This window comes from Myripristis murdjan, chromosome 21, assembly GCF_902150065.1.
Source record: "Myripristis murdjan chromosome 21, fMyrMur1.1, whole genome shotgun sequence".
NCBI lineage: Eukaryota > Metazoa > Chordata > Actinopteri > Holocentriformes > Holocentridae > Myripristis > Myripristis murdjan.
In genome coordinates this window covers 8,045,350-8,065,421 of record NC_044000.1, presented here as the reverse complement: position 1 = coordinate 8,065,421, position 20,072 = coordinate 8,045,350, and the positions used below count along the sequence as shown (strand labels likewise).

General features: G+C 38.8%; 1 protein-coding gene across 1 annotated transcript; it reads left to right on the top strand.

Annotated features, from left to right (window-relative positions):
• The first annotated feature begins 8,877 nt into the window (after nt 1-8,877).
• Nucleotides 8,878-18,702, top strand: LOC115379971 (CD209 antigen-like protein B). Its single transcript, XM_030080967.1, has 6 exons — nt 8,878-8,996; nt 9,109-9,210; nt 10,613-10,918; nt 15,833-15,975; nt 16,918-17,018; nt 17,511-18,702. The coding sequence occupies exons 1-6, from the start codon at nt 8,927-8,929 to the stop codon at nt 17,644-17,646; spliced, it is 858 nt and encodes a 285-aa protein (XP_029936827.1). The 5' UTR covers nt 8,878-8,926; the 3' UTR covers nt 17,647-18,702.
• The last annotated feature ends 1,370 nt before the right edge of the window (nt 18,703-20,072 follow it).

The following is a 20,072-nucleotide window of genomic DNA, read 5'->3' as shown; positions in this document are numbered from 1 at the left end:
CGTCGGATGCAATGGTGTAAAGCACGCCGCCACTGGCCTCTAGAGCAGTGGAGACGCGTTCTCTGGAGTGATGAATCACGCTTTTCCATCTGGCAATCTGATGGACGAGTCTGGGTTTGGAGGTTGCCAGGAGAACGGTACATTTCAGACTGCATTATGCCGACTGTGAAATTTGGTGGAGGAGGAATTATGGTGTGGGGTTGTTTTTCAGGAGCTGGGCTTGGCCCCTTAGTTCCAGTGAAAGGAACTTTGAATGCTTCAGGATACCAAAACATTTTGGACAATTCCATGCTCCCAACCTTGTGGGAACAGTTTGGAGCGGGCCCCTTCCTCTTCCAACATGAGCAAGGTCCATAAAGACATGGATGACAGAGTCTGGTGTGGATGAACTTGACTGGCCTGCACAGAGTCCTGACCTGAACCCGATAGAACACCTTTGGGATGAATTAGAGCGGAGACTGAGAGCCAGGCCTTCTCGACCAACATCAATGTGTGACCTCACCAATGCGCTTTTGGAAGAATGGTCAAAAATTCCTATAAACACTCTCCTCAACCTTGTGGACAGTCTTCCCAGAAGAGTTGAAGCTGTAATAGCTGCAAAAGGTGGACCGACATCATATTGAACTCTATGGGTTAGGAATGGGATGGCACTTCAGTTCATAGTATGAGTAAAGGCAGGTGAGCGAATACTTTTGGTAATATAGTGTATATATACACATATATATACATATATGTGTGTGTGTGTTTATATATATATATATATATATATATATATATATATATATATACATATATGTGTGTGTGTGTGTATTTATATGTGTGTGCATGTGTGCGTGAGTGTGTGTGTACACACATATACACATATATATGTACACAAACACACACACACACACATATATACATATATATATATATATATATATGCAATAAACACATCAAGCTTTCCACTTCTTTACATGCATAGAAAGACATAAAGCCATATTTATCTTGTTTATCAGTTGGTCATCCACTGGTAATGAAAACAACAATAATAGATATTCCCTGTTATAGGTAATAACAAGCATTTCCTGCCTTTGTTTGCCTTATAATACATTTTCAAAAACTTTTTAAACAAACTTTTTAAAAGCTCACATTTACAGACCTGCTTTTAATGTGTAATTAATGCTGCACGTTATGTGTTCTTACTGTGTGCTGTGCTGTGTACTGTAGTAGTAGTGGTATGAAATTGCCCTTAGTTTGCTCTGTCTAATTTTGTTGTATGAAATGGTGGTAATAACAATAAATGAATAAATAAATAAATTCAAGTGTGAGTGAAAACACACAGTCCACTTCCTATTGTAATGACCAGAAGCTGATGGTACACTTCAGTAGAGGCCTTGTATGATGCAACATTTTCCTCTTCTGATTGGTTAGCTGATGAGCTGGAAGATAATTAAATCTGTCAAACCCACACACTGAATTAGAAAATATCAAGCACTTAACCATTTAAAGATGTTCCACCCAAATGCATCTGCCACCGTTCTCACAGATACAACCCTCTTACTGCATCCGTCTCCACCCCTCCCTAATCTGATAGCCCATGCCTTGTTCTTTTTTCTCTTCTTTCATGTTTTACTTATTTTTCATTTTTTGTTTTATATTATATCTATGTTGTGACTTCATTTTTATTACCATGAATCTAATGTCAATCTGTCCTTTTAATTGTTGCCATATATGTACACCTAATCTGATTATATGTTCTAGTGCTACTGCTACCTGGCGACCTACATACCTGTCAACGGTCATTATTGTTGTTTAGCTGCTTGTTGTTTACCCATTTATGTACTTATCCAATACAAATAAACAAATACATAATGTAACTGACTTGCTTGAAAGATTTGCACTGGATGTGTGAAACAGATATTCTGATGTGACACATAATGTTTCTTACAAGACTTTATTAAATATTTAAAAGATAATCATTCCTACATTTATAAATGCTTTATGCATTTATGCATTTATAAATGTTATATTCATGAATGTATGGCATACATTCATGAATATAACAAGCATTTCATTATTCATCATTATTTGTTAGATAGCATATATTGTATGCTATCTGCCTTTTTATAAATGTTTAGTGCTTGTAAATATTAAAAAGCAACTAACTTTAACCCTAACCCCATACCTAACCCTGATTTATTTGTAAAAAGTTACATATATTTCTAATCTTAATTATTTCTAACCACCTTATAAATGTAAGAATAATAATCGATTTACAATATCAGAGATACCAAGATACCAAAATATTGCTGTTACCAATGTATTGCCAGGAAGATTTAGAATTTAAGGTTTAATCATGTTTAATGCAATTAAAAGCTATTTTAAACCTTTAAGAGTATTTTTTTCTTACCACTGTGAAGAATGTAGCTGTGTTGTGTGACTTTCATTTATTATTACATGAACCCTGAAGGACGTTTGTGCTTTTCAATTTGTGAATTTTCCAGAAGACTCAGAAACTATGAGAGTATATGTGCACAATGTACCATGCAGTCATTCTGACTACGTGCCCCATAACAAGCAGTGAACACCACTTTTGAATTGGCCTGGAAACTGACAGTTGACTCTGTTTCCCATATTTAAGATGATAAAATCTTCATTAGAGTGACATATCATCTTCCTGTAGAGGAGGTGACAAGATTGCGCTAGAAAGCCTTTTCACACCTCTGAAAAACTTCCCACCTCAGAGACCAAAAGTGAGAGGGCTGCAGAAATCGCCTTTTGACAGGAGGCTGTGGTAGTTAATGGTACAGGTGCCACAGGGGAGCACAGGTGACCTTCCAGAGAAGTTGGCGTGTTCATTAAAAATGGAGGGAATGGATGTTGAACATACACGGTCCTTTAACTCAAGAGCTTCAAAAAAACAGACAGGTAAAAATGACCATATGTAGAAAGGCTAGCAGAATGAGCTGACATAATATGTTATTATTAACACAGTATCACTTATTAATTTCACCTGTCCTCTGTCTGATCAGGTCCCAGGAGATCAGAGGGGAGTTTCTATAGAGCTGCTTCACTTGTCCTGGGACTGCTGAGTGTTCTCCTGCTGGCTGGGCTCATTGGCCTTGGTGTCCTCTGTGAGTCTGATTCACATTTATCAAAGTCAGATTTAACCGATCCATAAAATGACTGTCATTCAATTCTGAAATATGATGATGTGCTATAAAGATATGTTTTCATTATCTCCACTGGGCGGTAGCCTGAAGGGGATATTGTGTTTGGTAATATTTGCTAATATTTTTTGTGCACAGATATGACTGTATGATCATGGGCCTCTCGTGGTTGCAGTGATTCAAAACCTTTGAAAAACCAGCACTGGAGAAGGGGAGATATGCGTCCAGTGCCTCCGTATTTTCCCTTCTCCCAGTAGACCAAGCGTTTTTTTTTTTGCCTAAGTCTGAGTCTGCAGCTAATCTCGGATACTACTGGACCGATCAACCTAATATTTTTTTATTTTTTTTTATGCACAGTTATGACTGTATGATCAAGACCGCTAGTGGTTTTGATGATTCAAAACCTTTGAAAAACCCGTCTTATACGGCAATTGAATGCTAATTTCTCTGTTGCGTTATGTCTCCTTTATTTTATTGTTTTCTGTTTTTCTTTGCAGTTTTTCTTTGTTTTTTACCTTTACCTTTTCTCTGTTATAGGCTGCTTTACTTTTTTTCTGTGAGGCACTTCTTAATGGTACATTGTCCACACAATGAGTTTCTGAGTATTGCAGAAAATCCATTTATTGAATGGATTAAGGTGAACACAGATGACTCTATTATTATTTTTAGTAGTAGTAGTAGTAGTAGTGGTATTTTTCTTAAAGCCCTTTTTGCATTTCCGGAGTACACTAAGGAAATTCAAAAAACCCAACCCATAAAGCATCTGATAAACATTTGCAGCTCCGTCATGAGGGTGTATCCAAACTCACCCACATGTGTCATGTTTAAAAAAGCTGGGAGTTGTCAAATATATGAGAGGGGTTTGGAGATGAACTATCAGTTTCATGGAATTCATAATGTTGAAGGAGGAAATGAATAGGCTATCAAGTAGAAAAGCATAGCATTACTATTTTTTTTTTTCTTAAAATTTTTCTTAAAATTGGAGGAAAAAAATCATCTTTTATCATTTTGTAACCTCAACCCTGAGCTTTTCCTAACTTTAACCAAGCATTTCAGTGGCTGGTAAGCTAATAGCCAGTGTGTTCAGGAAACGGTCCTTTGGGTCGTATTAGAGCATTGTCACATGAGAAAGATGATGCACTTAATTATTTATCTTTGCTTCTTGTTTGAGAAGCATGCATAACTGATGGATCTCAGCAATAATACTTATAAAGGACAGGATGTGTGTTGAAAGCATGTCAAGGTTTCAGTAACATGTCTGTTGATGTATTCCAGATTATAATGCAGAACACAGTTCCGCAGCAGCTCTTTCCATTCTCAAAGCCAAGCTGACTGAGGAGAGAGAGCTTCTCCAGGCCAGCAATGAGAAGTTGTCCACCCTGACTGAGGAGAGAGACAGGCTTTCTGCTTTGCCCAGTGAGTGCTGGCATCATGGGACAATATGAAACACAAGAAAAAAAACAGATTGTAGAATACATCTATGCTTTTGAACTAGAAGAACGTTGCTGATAGACAGACTCATTTCTTGGGTGATCGTTTATGTGTCTTCATGTTACAGAGACAACGTGTCCTGAAGGATGGAAGATGTCCAGTTGTGTCTGTTATCTCGTCTCCACTGAGCGCAACTCCTGGGAAAAGGCCAGACAGGACTGCAGAGACAGGGGAGCAGACCTGGTGGTCATAGACAGCGCCAAAGAACAGGTGTGTGTGTGTGTGTGTGTGTGTGTGTGTGTGCGTGTGTGTGTGTGTGTGTGTGTGTGTGTGTGAGACAAGGATACATGGCTTTGCTCTGTCTATGGGCTCACAAGAGGGCATTCATTTTCACATCCTCACACATACCTCACATACAACGATTTGTATTCTCTCAGCTTTCCAGACAAGAAAAACAATCTATGTTTCACCTGTAAAAACTCCACAGCTTGAGAGAGAAACTTACTGTGGCGTTCCATGGACTTCAAAAATGCTAAAACTCATATTTTATAAGTCAATGACAAGTTAAAGATATTTATTAGTAGGGAGATATAGTAAATAATGCAGTTGCAATATGATTTACAATTGTGGAAGGTTTGATGATTTTTGCTGGGGTCTTCACAAAAAAAAAAAAACTGATATAAATTTATTTATTTATATATATATTTTGGTGTACATGTTCTCATTACTTAATGAGTAAGCTGACCAACAGACCAACATAATAAAACAATAAAATGGTAAATTTAAAAATTGGATGTGCTACTTTATTGTTTTAATTTTTTGTTTTACTTTGGTCTGTCGGGCAACATACCCACTGAGTAACGAGAGCATGTACACCAAAATAAATACCGTGGTATTACTTCATTTATTGAAAATCTGGTGAGTGTCACAGTAGCATGTTGCTATCAGCCTTGGTGTTCTGTAGTGCCTTGCATGCACCGTTATTGCGCTCATTAGTGAAATAAATTCCATTTTTTTGTGTTGTCAGTGGCTTCCAGTTTATCATTTCTGTTACTTCATATCAAACAGACATTCATCACTTCATTAAAAACGGCAGCTTGGATTGGTTTGAGTGACAGAGACGAGGAGGGGACCTGGAAATGGGAGGATGACACTCCGCTGACTCTAAAGTAAGAGAGGGATATATATCCTCAGTCTTGGTTGAACATGTATCTGTTTGCTGTGTACTTCTAGTTTTTACTTTTTTTTGCAGCATTACTCAAAGATTTCAGTTCGAATGGATTCGGCTGCCAGCTTTTTTCAGTCAGTAGCCACAGTGGTCAGCTTAATTTCAGCGGGCTTCAGTGCAGCATTTCATTGCCCATAAAGTGCCTGTTTCACTGAGCTTTACTGAACCAATGAGCAGCTCAATATGTGAAAAATATTTGGAAAGCTAAACCTACAGTCTACCAATTGCTATGTGCACAGCTACATGAATTTGTTCCTGTATATTTATGCAGAAACAGAAACACATAGAAAGTGAAGGAGTGGTTCAGTGTTCGATGATGGATGGAGGAATTAAGGAGCCATTATCGGCCTGCATTCATGTTGATTGTGAGTGTGATGATTTTGTTTTTTGTTGAAATGCTAGGTACTGGGGTGAGGAGCAGCCTGATAACTGGAGGGAGGAGGACTGTGTTCAGATAAACCCCGACAAGACCGACAACAACTGGAATGACCTGTCTTGTGCTATTCTTCTGCAATGGATCTGCGAGAAATCAGCCTAGCGTTGGTGTATAATGACTTCTGAGATCATGTTAAATGGAGGGAAAATGTATGAAATGTCTTTGTTTCTTGTCTATTCAAGTGGCTTCAAATCTATCATGAGTGTAAACTCTGTCTTTGGCTTTTTCCACCAAGCAGTTTCTTTTTCTCTTTGAATTACTTGCTTGTCAAGATTGTTCTGATTCTTATATTCATAAAAAAAAAAAAAATCCAAGGATGAAATTTTGTGTCACAAATATTTCTGCTGCTACATCTCTCGCCATAATCCCTATTGGCCTGAAGATGGCACTGACACACTGTTCAGCTTGTGTGGTAACCTGTGCAAAGAATACAGATTACAGTCCTGGCAACCGAAACAAAATCATCAAAAACTTAACAGCAGGGAAAATGGGAGGAACTAGATATTGCATCACAACAGAAAAATAAATACATTTATTCTCATAGTGCAAAGGTAAAGTAGATTATACCACTTCTAAAGGGCAGCCGGTATATCAAGTCTTTGACTGGCAATGTAGTCCTGCTGCTGTAAATAGGGTGCTGTATATTTTAAAGCTAGAATAGAGAATGGTGATCAGCAGTGGGGCTGAGGGCGGTGGGTTTCAAAGTCATGAGGGGCTCAGCACAATGAGGCAAAATTCAGTTCAACTACAACTGAATGCACAAGAAATTATTATGGCACAAAAATATTTTAACATGATGTTTTAATCTCATAATGTTAAAGTAATGTCACAGTTGAAGTATGACATCTACACTCTCTCAAAAGCATTTAGATTCATGTTTTTTTTTGTCATTGCTTATTTTCTGATCGTGATCTGATTTTTTTTGTAATTTTCTGTAACTTTTTTTTTTTTTTTTTACTAATTTCTTGCTATTTTTCATGTAATTTCCCATGTTTCAAATCGAGTGAAATCAATCAATTTGTTCAGATTTAGGGTTACATGGTTGCAAAAGGGTTCAAATGCCTTTCACAAGCATTTAAACACAAGAAATCTATCACCTTTTGTCCATGTGTTTGAAACAAATCAAGTGAATTTTATCTTTTTTAATTATCCTGCTGGCTAATGTTTGATACACCTCTCATTACACACACACAAAATTAATATTCTAATCATCTTCTGATTTGATGCATAAAGTAGTGCCAAGATGTGGCATTTAGGATTGTGTTTATTCATTTTAAATAGAATTAAAAGTTATTTGTCTTCTAGAGTTTTTTGATTTTATTGATTTTCAGCACAGTGAAGGAAGAGTTATTGGTTATTGGGGGAGTTTGCTGAAGGTGAAGCTCAGCTTGGTAATGCATAATTGTTTGTTTATCTCTAGATGAATGTGCACGCCTCCTATTTTTGTATCAGTTAGAAGCGTGATAAAATTAAATGTCTGAAGCTGGCAGTTGAGTAGAAGTTAAAAGATCTTTTTTTTTTTTTTTTTTTTTGGCAGAAGTGGCATTATAAGCTCCTAAGTGTGGACTTTAAGGACTTTAAGTTTGAAAAGTACCTACTTTTTGAAAACAGGAGGTATGGCCAGGCTATCTGTAATTTTCGAGCTCCAAAATAACAAAATTCCCAAAACAAGGGGAGGCTATAAATGTCTGGAGAGAAATCAAAGGTTTTGTAATTTATGTAATACAGCTGCCTGGGGGGCGAATGCCATGTTCTGTCTGAATGTAAAAACAAAAGCATTGTAGAGAATAGAAAGCAGTACCTGCCAAAATCCTTTGTCCACCACCCACCTGTGTTTCAGCTCATGTCTTTATTACAGACAGACAGACCGAGGACAGCATATAAGCTGGGGGCCTTTTGGAGGAATTTTTTACCTCTGTTTAAATGACTTAAAGATCTAACCCCTTGCTTGCTTTGTTATAAGTTAGAACTCCACACCACGATGTGTGGACTAGAGGAAATAAATAAATCAGAACTTTGAAATCATATCATCGAACTCCTGAGGGTCTGACTTAAAAGCACCTGTGGTTTTGCATCTCTAGCACAATATCAACAAAAATCTAGTTTTCCATTCATTCCACTATGATATCAAAATGAGCTTTCAGAGATTTCAAACTTTCTTCACACCAGTATTCCATCACTGTAATAAAGTCATCCATATTTGTTTTCCTAAAAGCAGCAGCACTGTTGGGTTCCTTCCTCCACAGAAAACATGGGGAAACTTCAGAGGTTCTGTGACCTCTGGTGGTGACGACTATGCCGCAAAAGAGGAACATTGTAATGCAGGTTTTGTAAAATCTTCAGTATGCATTTTTTTTTAAACAAGATTCCAAAACTACAAAGGTATAACCTTGATGCACCATGTAGTTATTTTGAATAAATACCCCATCATTACCAAAGTGAACAGTGCTGTTTCAGTTTGTCACTGAGTAAATTAAGTTATTGACTATAGTGTTTGATAGTTCCTATAGAGGATGTGACAAGATTGCACTACAAACCATTTTTAGCACTTCACAAAATATACTTCCTCAAAGACAAAAAGGCTTGACAAATAGTGAGGACTGCCAACTCTGCTGACACTGTTGAATGTGTGAGAATTTGACAGCAGAACACATTCGATGTGTGGCGCGCTCGTGAGAAATGGAGGAAATCTACATGAATGTTGATCCTGTCAAGCCCAGCAATTCAAGACCCTCAACAATACAGACAGGTAGGACTCATCAGATGGACTGACAGAATGAGCTGTATATGGATATATAATGTCACCTATTGTGATTACCACTGTATTATTTATTGTACTCTCTGGTCCTCTGTCTGGTCAGTTCCCAGGAGATCAGAGGGGAGTTTCTGTAGAGCTGCTTCACTTGTCCTGGGACTCCTAAGTGTTTTCCTGCTGGCTGGGCTCATCGGCCTTGGTGTCCTCTGTGAGTCTGATTCACATTTATCAAAGTCAGATTTAACTGATTCATAAAATGACTGTCATTCAATTCTGAAATATGATGATGTGATACAAAGATATGTTTTTATAAGTCTGATTCACGTTGGAAGTTCAAGTCTGAACTTAACAAAGCATTTCGATGACTGTGACTCTATACTGAAATATGATGCGGTACAAAGGCTTTTCATACATATATTTTTTGGTGCATTGTCTCTGCTTCATTCAAGTTTCTTTTTTGAACCTTTGTCGGATTTTCAAGTTTCAAGTGTGTTGTCATTCAACAACACGAGAACATACAGACAGTTGAACAAGATATCCTCAGTGTCAGTGCGAAGGCAAAATTCATTTAATTACAAAGACAAACAAGTGAAAGTCACTGAGAAACAGTGCAAGTTAAAATATATAAATAAATATTAAACTCTTTCACTTGTGCTGTTACTATTTTCCATGTTTTAGCTGTTGTTCTTTTCATCAACTGGTTAGTTTCTCATGCTTTTTGCATTTCCTGAGCACAAGCAGGAAATTCACAGCCCTCCCCCAACAAACAAGTGTTAAACAGCAGTGTGCAGGATGTGGCCAGATGAGCCACATTTGTGCTTGCACAAAGCAATATCATGGTACCATGAGAAAAAAAAAAAACTAAACAGCTTTTTGGCTTTTTTGGCTTTGCCTGTTTTAAACTGATATCATGAAGATGTTTTGGTCCAGATGTCATAAAACAATGCAGGTAATAATTGATGACTGAGAATTTCCTCCAGCAAAAAAAAACAAAAAACTACCCCATAAGTCGTTTGTACAGCAGCTTATGATGACCTATAGTTCTGTACTTAAGTTAAGCGACCTGTATCAGTCCGATTCAATATTCCAAAAAGTGGCTGCTGGAAATACAAAAAAACAAAAAAAACAAAAAAAACAAAAACAAACAAAAAAAAACTATTTAAAAGTACCAAAACTATTTGCAGCTATTACATTGTGGGATCTGTGAGCCTCACAGGCTTGTCGGTTTGTAATGGAAAAATGCAAGCTACATTTACATTTTTTTCCTCTTTAGTGTTAATGGTTTTTTTTTTTGTTTGTTTGTTTTTTTCCAAGGACAGTGAGCTAGTTACTCAGTCTTGTCTATATATGCAATATTTATTTGGTTTTATCCACACCAGCAGGTATCTTTCCTGTGAGGTCCAGGATCTGGAAATATAAAGACAATGGTGAAAACTGACGGGGCAGAAAAGGTCAATTGGATTATGGAATCAAGACTGGGCTTGTGACACTGTATCTATTACTGTCCTAATGTGAGATACAAGGGGCTAAAGAATAAAAGGGGAAAATGACGTCATTTAGTCATTTAGTGTAAGTAGTGTTTCAGTAGCATGTCTGTTGTTGTGTTTCAGACCATGGTGCAAAACATGGTTCTGCTGTAGATCTCTCCATTCTCAATGCCAACCTGACTGAAGAGAGAGACCTGCTGAGTGCCAGCCTCATGGAGATGACTGAAAAGAAAGACCTGCTGAATGCCAGCCTCATGGAGATGACTGAAACAAAAGACCTGCTGAATGCCAGCTTCATAGAGATGACTGAAACAAAAGACCTGCTTAATTCCAGCCTCATCATGATGACCGAAGCGAGAGATCTGCTGAATGCAAGCCTTGTGAAGATGACTGGGGAAAGGGACAGGCTTCATGCTTTGTCCACACGGAGTGAGTACTTGAATATCAGTGGCTGCTGCTTCTTAACTGTTGGCTGCTTTATTTCAGTTTTGATTTCAAGACTTGAAATCTCCATGTGGTTCCATTCAGTTTGCCTTAAGAGGAATAAAGAAGATATACCTCGATGGGTATCACTCATCCATTTGTCTCTTCCACTTCTCGGTCCTCACTAATCATGGATGCACTAATTGTGGAGCTGGGCAGCAATTCTTGAGGCTTCTTGAATGAGGTGAAGAGACTAAAGTTTGCGATGTAAAGTCTGTGGAGAATCTCAGTCATCCAGGTCATGTTCATACCTTGTGTTCGCATTCAGAATAAGTGGACTTGGCTATGAAAAGGCTTGAAGCATCTTCAGTTCTACTGACTGGTGAGGGTGTCTGACATTTTTAACCTCTTACTGTGTCGCCCAGGAGAGACATTTCCACCAGTCAGTAGAACTGAAGAAGCTTCTTGGATGAGCGGCAAAACATTTTCAAGTCTGTTCACAGCAAGTCCAGCTGCTCTGAATACTACAAAAGGCAGTGGCAACAGTCATGATCTTCTGCCGCTGCACCTGCAGGCAGGCTGCTGGGTTTCCTGAGAGTCATGCAGGAGGGCAGCACTAAACCACTTTTCTGCTAGCTAGTAAACCAACTCCTGAGGTTGTGAGGTTGTGAGGTGTGAAATATGTTGATACATGTGATTGTCATGATCCATGTTGGGTAATCATTTCTCAGGCCGCCCAGATTTAACATAAAATCACAAACATTTTATATGGCAACAGGACAGTTTATTATATTTTAATAGTTTGTGTGGGTTAATACAAACTGTATTAAAAAGCAAATGCAAACAAACTCAAGACTCAACCATCATACATTTATTTTTCTTTATGTAATTCAAATGAATATAAATAATTCTAAGGCACTTTAATATTTGTAACTTAAAATAACAAATTATTGTCTTTATTGTTACACATAATGTATTACCAGGTTTAGCACTGCCGTCCTACCTTTACTTCAGTCATTCCAGTGGAATCTCTGCTCCTTGTTTAGTCCAGATTCATCCACTGGAGTATGTGTGTGTGTGTGTGTGTGTGTCCTCTGGGGGTAAAGGATTACCTCCACACATAGGTGTTCCCGCAAAGGATTTTGAAACTTTTCTTTTGATCACCCCCATGTAACAGTCACATATTTCTGCATCCACTGGAAAATCATGGAAACTCAAAGTTGTTGTTGTTGTTTTTCTTGATTTTGGGTGGGCTGCTGTTGAGAGATGGACACAGGGAGAAAGGAAAGGTCAAAATGATGAATCACACATGGCAATGGTTTAGCATTTCCCTTTGATTATGAGTCAGTATCTGTCAAGCTATTCTAAACAACAGTGTTGGAATAGGTGATTATACATTAATGTGAAAAGCAAATGCTTAACATAAAGCTTAAGTAAACTTATTCCAGCACAGGCAGGCAGCCATGCATATTGTGCCTGTTGCTGAAGGTCCTGCTTGCTAGCCTACTTTCAAAGCCATCTAAGGCACTTACAGAATGGTAAAAATGGAAATGATCAATAACATTACCAAAAAAAAAAAAAGATAGTAAATACGTAAAAATTATTAGTCTTAACTTTACTTTAGAGCATTCCAGCATTTTCCCAAGAATTCTCCAGTGCGAAAGTAAAACTGAAGTAAAGATAAACTGCTTCGTGCAAAAGCAGACTTAACTGACTTCAGTATGAAAAGGGCCTATCATATCATATTGCCAGAAACATCCAACCCCATTCTCTGTTGAACTGAGAGCGAGTAGAGGTTTTGAAGGACAGGGAAGATGTGATGTCTGGTGCAGACCTCCGTCAGCCCACATGGGGCTCCGTCCAAACAGTCCCCGTCCCCCAACTCCTCCATCTCCTGGCCATCAGTGGTGAGGAGAAAGGGAATGGTTTCTCTCCTTCTCCTCTCTGAACCCCAGGAGGAAGAGAACCTGCTGTCTCTGTCCATCTCTTTTGGCCCGCTGGTGGACCTGGATGTCTGACCACCGATCATAACCATATTATCAGAAACATCGCCCCACCCTTATCATCCTTGGAGACATCCTTCTCCAGCAATCACATTCCCTCAACTCTTCAGACTTTTTTGTTTGACCTGAATCACTGTACCACAAATTTGGTTTTGTCACAATTAGATATGTCAGTTTGAGACCTCTTAAGTAATAACCCTAGTCATGAACATGGTTTTATTCTGCTGGGGCTCTGTGAAACCTGACTTGATCTGTATTAATTCTTAGTGCCCCACCTCACTACACCTCCTACCTGTCCTCATGTGGTGGTGCTTTGATGCATGACTAGTATCCATCTCAGCACAAAACATGTTTATGTCTTACTTCATTTGAGCTTCTAATTATACATTCATCTCCATTAAACTCCACATTTTTATTCTCTATCTTCCACTTGGTCCCTATACTCAGTTTTTAACTGAGTCATCACAGTTTTTATCTAATATGATGACACTAGGTGATAATATATCAATTACTGGAGATTTTCCTCATGAGCAATCTAATCCACTTAACAAGGCCTTTACTTCTCTAGTATATGCAGTTGATTCTATTCAGTGATTTCATGAGTCCAACCTCATCAGTGATTATACCCCTGATGACCTAATTATAACTCATGAGCTTCCTGTTTCTGGTTCATTTGCTGCTACTTTTAACTTTCTCAAACCGATCACACCCAGATCAGTTTTAAAATGGAACTATCTTTCAGTTCTCATGTGCATTGCAACACAACCCTACCGCAACCATTATAACAACTCATATAACATCGTTGCTTTGACTACACAGCTGCCAATCAAAGTCCTGTCCTCTGTAAACAAAGAGATGATCCAGGACTACATAAAGCTCCTGTTTTTTTTTTTTTTTGAGAATACCAGTAGTCATAAGCAAACATGCTGCAGTTTGGAACACAAATGGCACAGTACAATGGCAACAGGTACTTGTAGTTTGGAATAATAATTTGCGATTTTGTACATCAGCTGCAATTCATAGTCTGGCACAGCCATACTGTGATTTTGTTATTGTTGTTCACAGCACAGAACACAGTCTGGGCACTGTGGGATTCAAACCGTTTCAAAAAAGTTGGTGGCAATGGACCTTTACAAAAAAAAAAACATGGCGGGTGATTGGATCAGCCATCTGACGGTCATTAGCTACCTGTCAAGCAAATGTCATATGGCACAACACAGAGCTAAACAAACAGCAGTGACTGTTAGAGAGAAAGCGAGTGGCACATTGGTACATGTTGGTCCCCAATAAGGAGAATTTACATTGGTGTCCTGCGTTTTTTCTGTTTTCCAGTTCAACACACTGCAGCTTCTCATGTCGTCGCCACCTACCACTTATGGTCCCTCAGGCTTAAACACTTTGGTTGAAAAGTGGCCTGACTGGTTTTCACAAGTCTAACACTTCAGCACAACCAAGCACGTAACATTTCCTTGGTTAGATCACCTTTGTCTCTGCTGATGATATCGGGTACTTCCTCATGAGTAAGATCGCTAATATTAGAAACAGGATCCAGTCTTCCATGATGCTCTTCTTCTCTGTTCACAACGCAGCTCGTTACTGTACACCCTTGAATCATAGCTTTCATCTCTTGCAGTTTATTTCTATCTCTCTGGAGGCCTTAACCTCTGACTTTTTATCCGGTGACTGATCAGTTTCAGTCTGACTCGCATCATTTCCACTCCACGAACCACTCGCCATGGATTCTATTCTATATCAATATCCTCTCTCAAATTTGGTATCATTCAAGGTTCAGTACTTGGTCCTCTTCTATATCTGTATGCTCCCGCTTGGTGATATCTTCCATAAGCATGGTTTTCAGCTTCAGTCCTATGCTGATTTGATTTTTGGTTTATTTGGATCTCTTTTAGCTCACTGACTGATCATCTAAGAGTCCACATTAAAACATTTATATTTATACAGTGATTTATGAAGTAATTTAACACATAATTGCCTTGTCATTTCTTTTAGAAATGTCCTTGCTTTTGTAATTGTTAAAAAAAATGCACACACATCTCAACCAATGCATTTTCATTATGGTATAATCTTATTTACCTAATTTTCTACCACTGTATCACATCATCATCTCTAAGTTTCATTGTGATCTTACATTGCTGTATGTTTCACTGTTATTATTATTTTTATTATTTTATCTTATTTAACAGGGACAATACAAAAAACAATGTATCAAGTTATAAAAACATGAAACCGTTGCATTGTATAAGGGGTTTATAGCGAGCAGAGTGCAGCTGGGGCATGATCATTGGCACATTTAAAAATCAATTTGATGAAGGAGAATTTAATGAAACTGTCAAAACTAAACATGTTATATTTTCTAAGGGTTATGCAATGGTGCCATCTCATTTGGTTTTTATCCATTATTTTCAGTGCTTGTTTATAGAGTGAAGCAATTGGTTTTGTAATTGACTGAGAGGCCTGGCTCCAGACAGTAATATAGTAGGATATATGAGGAAAAAGTCATGGCATGCATGAACAGTTGGGCTGCATGCAGTGATATATATTGCCTGGCCATTCTTAAACAGTTCAAATTAGTTTTTAGGGTCTTGCTTAACTTTTGCATGTGCTTACCAAATTTAAGTTGAGAGTCAAGAATGATACCCAGAAATCTGAAATCACTGACTTCCTCAACTTCCTCTTGGTCTATTTTAATTTTTAGCTCATGGTTTACTCTCCCTCTTATTGAGCTTTCTTTAGATTCATTGTAAAGTCTCCCTGTGTTTCTTTCAGTTCTGTTTTATTGTTTTGCTGCTTTTGCTTGACTTGACTGCTGTAAAATACATATGATTTTGAACTGGCAGAACTTTGCCAACAGATAACCTCAGTTATTGTATGATTTTTTTTATGTCTCTATATGTTTCAGAGAAAACCTGTCCCGCAGGATGGAGGATGTTCAGCTGTGTCTGTTATTTTGTCTCCACCGAGAGCAAACCCTGGGAACAAGCCAGACTGGACTGCAGAGACAGGGGAGCAGACCTGGTGATCATAGACAGCCCTGAAGAACAGGTGTGTGTGTGTGTGTGTGTGTGTGTGTGTGTGCATTTGTGAATCTATAACTGCAAGAATGCACACATTTGTGGCCGTCTGATCAAGTATGATGAATCACATTAACCTTAGCTGTGCAGAAGTTAGAAGCTGTTTTGGGAGAAGATCGGCCGTGGTTACACTTGACTTTTCAATGTGACGTTTGTCACCCGATCATGCCAGGACAAATTAACTGTCAAGTCTGTAACGCTCCGAGATCAGATGTTGTTCGCATTTGGATCCGATCAGCCAGACCTCGTGTCGAGGTGGCTGCACTGAGTTCAGATCTCAGTTAGGTGTGAACAGCTTGTGGGCACAATCTGGACAATTTATCAATACATATAGAGGAATATATCTGTGTGGGAATATATCACTATCTAAACACTTCACTTCTTGTGGTGACAAAACAGGTGTCACAGTCTGGTGAGAACAGAAATGTTTCAAAAGGGAAGTAATTGTTGGTAGACTAACACAAGTGTTTTTATATCATATTTTGGCAGCCATAATCATTTAAAACGACTTACCATTTAGAAGGAGAGCTCGTACAAGTTCTCATTTTCTCACTTTTAAGGTAATGCGGGTCAGCTTTTCTTGCACACCATAGAGAGGCCTATCAGCAGGTCCTCCTGAGTCAAATGAGCAGTTTTGCAGGGGTTTAAAAGCTGCTCTCACACATAAAAGTGGAGGCCATCCAATCAGAATATGACCTCACTTTTAATTCTTCCCCTCTTGCACGTTTGATTTAAATTAGTATTATTTATGATTTTCTGTGCAAGTCAGTGGCATTCATTATTTTCATATATTTTCTGAAAAATTACTTTTGGCTTTTCCTCACTTTTTTAAAATCAATGAATTGATCCATGTTCTTGACTCTCATATTCTGTAATATTAATACAATGGCTTTGTTGTATTTATAACACACAGACCTTCATCTCCTCACACAAAACTTCAGTTTGGATTGGTTTGAATGACAGAGACAATGAGGGGACCTGGAAATGGACTGATGGAACCCCAATGACCAAGAGGTAAATATGTTCATATGTTTGGCTGAACATACATTATTTTTGTTTTTCTTCTCATTTTTACTTTGTTTTGGGGTCTGGCTCACTCAATAATTGTCATCAGCATCAATTCAAGGGACAGATTTTCGGTCAGTAGTAAGAGTGCTACACTTAATTTCACTGAGCTTTAGTCCAACAGAAACTGGTCAGGAAAAGTGTCTCTTTCATTGAGGTTTACTCAGCCAATGGGATTATTTCTTCCTCCGGCTGCTTGACATCTGAAAAATGTTTGTAGGACTAAACCTCCAGTGTGCCATGTGCAAAGCTGTATGAATTTGTCCCTGTTACATTTGTGCAGAAACAGAAACATCTAGAAAGTAAAGAACCAGTATATTAGTGGTTGTCTTCCATGCAGAGGAGACACTGCATAGAAAGAGATGGATTGGAGTGATGATTGCCGGCCTGCATTTATGTTGATTCTGAGTATGATGATTTTGTTTTTTGTTGACCTGCTAGTTACTGGAATGCAAATCAGCCTGACAACTGGGGGGAGGAAGACTGTGTCCATATAAACAATTTCGAGGCTGTGAACAACTGGAATGACCTGTCTTGTGGTTCTTCTCTGCGGTGGATCTGTGAGGAGATGGCTTAGCGCTGGTGCACAACAAGTTTTTTAATCCATAAGTTTGGTGTTTTTCTATGCATGCACTCCAAGCAGAAAAACTGAAAACATTTTAACCTTTTCCCAGCATGTTCAAGGCACATTGCAGATCTTTTGTCATTCAGTCCAGTCAGCTTGGGAGCTGGTCGCATTAGCCGGCTCTCCATTGTCGCACCAAACACGGGCGTGCTCGTGCATGCCAAGGCCAGTTGCATTTCCATTGTCACTCCCTTTGATCGCACTTAGTGGGGCTGTGGGGGCCAGTCTCCAGGTGCTAATGGTTCACCAAGGACCCATGAACCAGAAAGGGCTATCTGAGGTCTGAAGTGGATTAAGGGTCATAGGTGGGGAGAAGGGGGCAACTGATAAGTACAGATGTCAGCGCAGCAGCTTGCTTTTGTAGCAGAAAAATACAGAGAAAAGGAAAAAAGTGAACAACTGCAGTACAGGTCAAATGAGGACATTAGGGCTCTGGACAGAGGATACTGCCCAACGTCAAATCAACGGTGTTTGCCAAAATGAGGATGTTATGTAATATATAGTGAGAGAGCTGGCAGCGGTAGGGATCCAACACACAAAAAACTGAAAAAACTGAGCTCTCGGTACAAGGCACTTAAACCGCACAATGCACAATCCTGTGGTGCATAATTCTTCAGTAGTAAGTTGGCGCTGAGCGCCCTAGACAGCCCTAGCTCGCAGTGGTACGACAGTGGAAAGACGGCTAATGTAAATCAGCACAGACAGAACTACCGTGTAGCTTAGCACTCTACTACAACAACACTTAAGCTCAACTGCATACACTAGAGAGGTAAAACAGCCCTTAACTTTGTTGTGACAGTTCACAAGTGACAAAATGTCAGTGTCAGTATGATCTTGACAGTGAGGTGCATTCTGAAGTGTTCAGTGCAGTGTGGTTCTATCGAAGATGTGTTGTATACATCAGATCTTCTTCATGTGACCAAGATGACCGGATGCACCTCTCTGTTTTTAACATAAAGGCAAAAACCTCCATCTGATGCACAGTTACTGATCAGAACAAAGTCACATATCCAGAAATTGACTTAATATCACATATAGGTGTCACATTAATTTCATATTTGATCTGTCACATGTTTTGGAAAATGAAAAGAAAATTCTTTCGTTTTCTTTTTTCTTCTCCCTTGTATCATTTTAATGTACAAAATATGCTATATAAATAAAATTTGAGTGATTGATTGATTGATTGTTCTTGGTGTGATTTGTCAGTTCTTATTTCCATTATATTGCATTTATACCATGCAATATAAGCATCACAAGCTTTTTTAAAATACAGCTGATTTTTGTGAACAGTAAATTTGTAGTTGTGTTATGATCACAAACTGGAGGTCACAATTTATCCATCTTTTCATTTACCAAATGATGTGGATTTATCTAATCAAGTACATGGAGCTCACATTGGCCCTTTAAGAAGTGATGTTCTGGGTGATGGCTCTGCAGATGGTGTCAGCACCTGCTCATGGCACCAGCGGTAACACCATTCACCCAGCACCTTTCATGTTTACCCCAGCAGCTGACTTGGGAGGACATCTTACCCTGACTGTATCAGGGGCTTCAGGCGATGGGGCTCAAACTGCCACAGCTCACCCCAGGTGATGTTACGGTCCACCACACAGTCCCATTTAGTTCATGCACCCTGCTGTCACATGTCCACGGTCTTATTGGCACATGTTTCCTTGCATGTTTGATGTTCTTGGAGTTCACCCCCTTGGGAATGCAAATCTCCACGGACGCACCATCCTTCCCCGCCTCCAGATCACCCTCAGGGTCCTCCAAAGTCGTCTAAGGAGTCTTGGTCTGCTCCTGTGCACCTCGTATGGCACTCCACTTGGTCCAGGGGTTGAGCTTGCTCTTGCTGCTCAGTTGATGTCCTGAATCTCCTTCAAGCTAGGCTCACTGTTGTCGAACTTTAACGTGGATAAAAAGCTCCTTAAATCGGAGTGACCTAACTCACATATTCATTCATCGGGGATACATTACGAAAACATTATTGTTGAACATTAAACTGATCAAATTTGCGAGAAAAATAACATGTCAAAGCAGGTTTTGAGCACTTTTTTAAATACTGGTGGTGAAGGAGTAAGCTCCATCAAAGTGGTAATGGTGAATGGCTCATATCTGATAAAAAAAAAAAAAAAAAAAAAAAAGATGAATGTCTTAATTCCTTGGTTAGAGTTGTCATCTTTGATAGCATTCCCTCTTTTCAGTGTATATAATACATCTCAAATGGCATGCTGAAGAAAGAACCTCTTGGGAATTAATGATGTATACCTTGTGACCACATGTCAACTAGTAATTAGTACACACCTTTGTGTACTGTGTAAGTGTAATATTGACACAGGGAGCAGTGTTCAGTCCTGTGCAGCAGTGGAAACACAGGC

Excerpts from the sequence above, each read along its gene's own strand:
- LOC115379971 (XM_030080967.1), top strand. The coding sequence starts at position 8,927 with ATGGAGGAAATCTACATGAATGTTGATCCTGTCAAGCCCAGCAATTCA. Across the intron at positions 9,211-10,612 it reads CATCGGCCTTGGTGTCCTCT|ACCATGGTGCAAAACATGGT; the intron begins GTGAGTCTGATT and ends GTTGTGTTTCAG. Across the intron at positions 17,019-17,510 it reads GGAACCCCAATGACCAAGAG|TTACTGGAATGCAAATCAGC; the intron begins GTAAATATGTTC and ends TTGACCTGCTAG.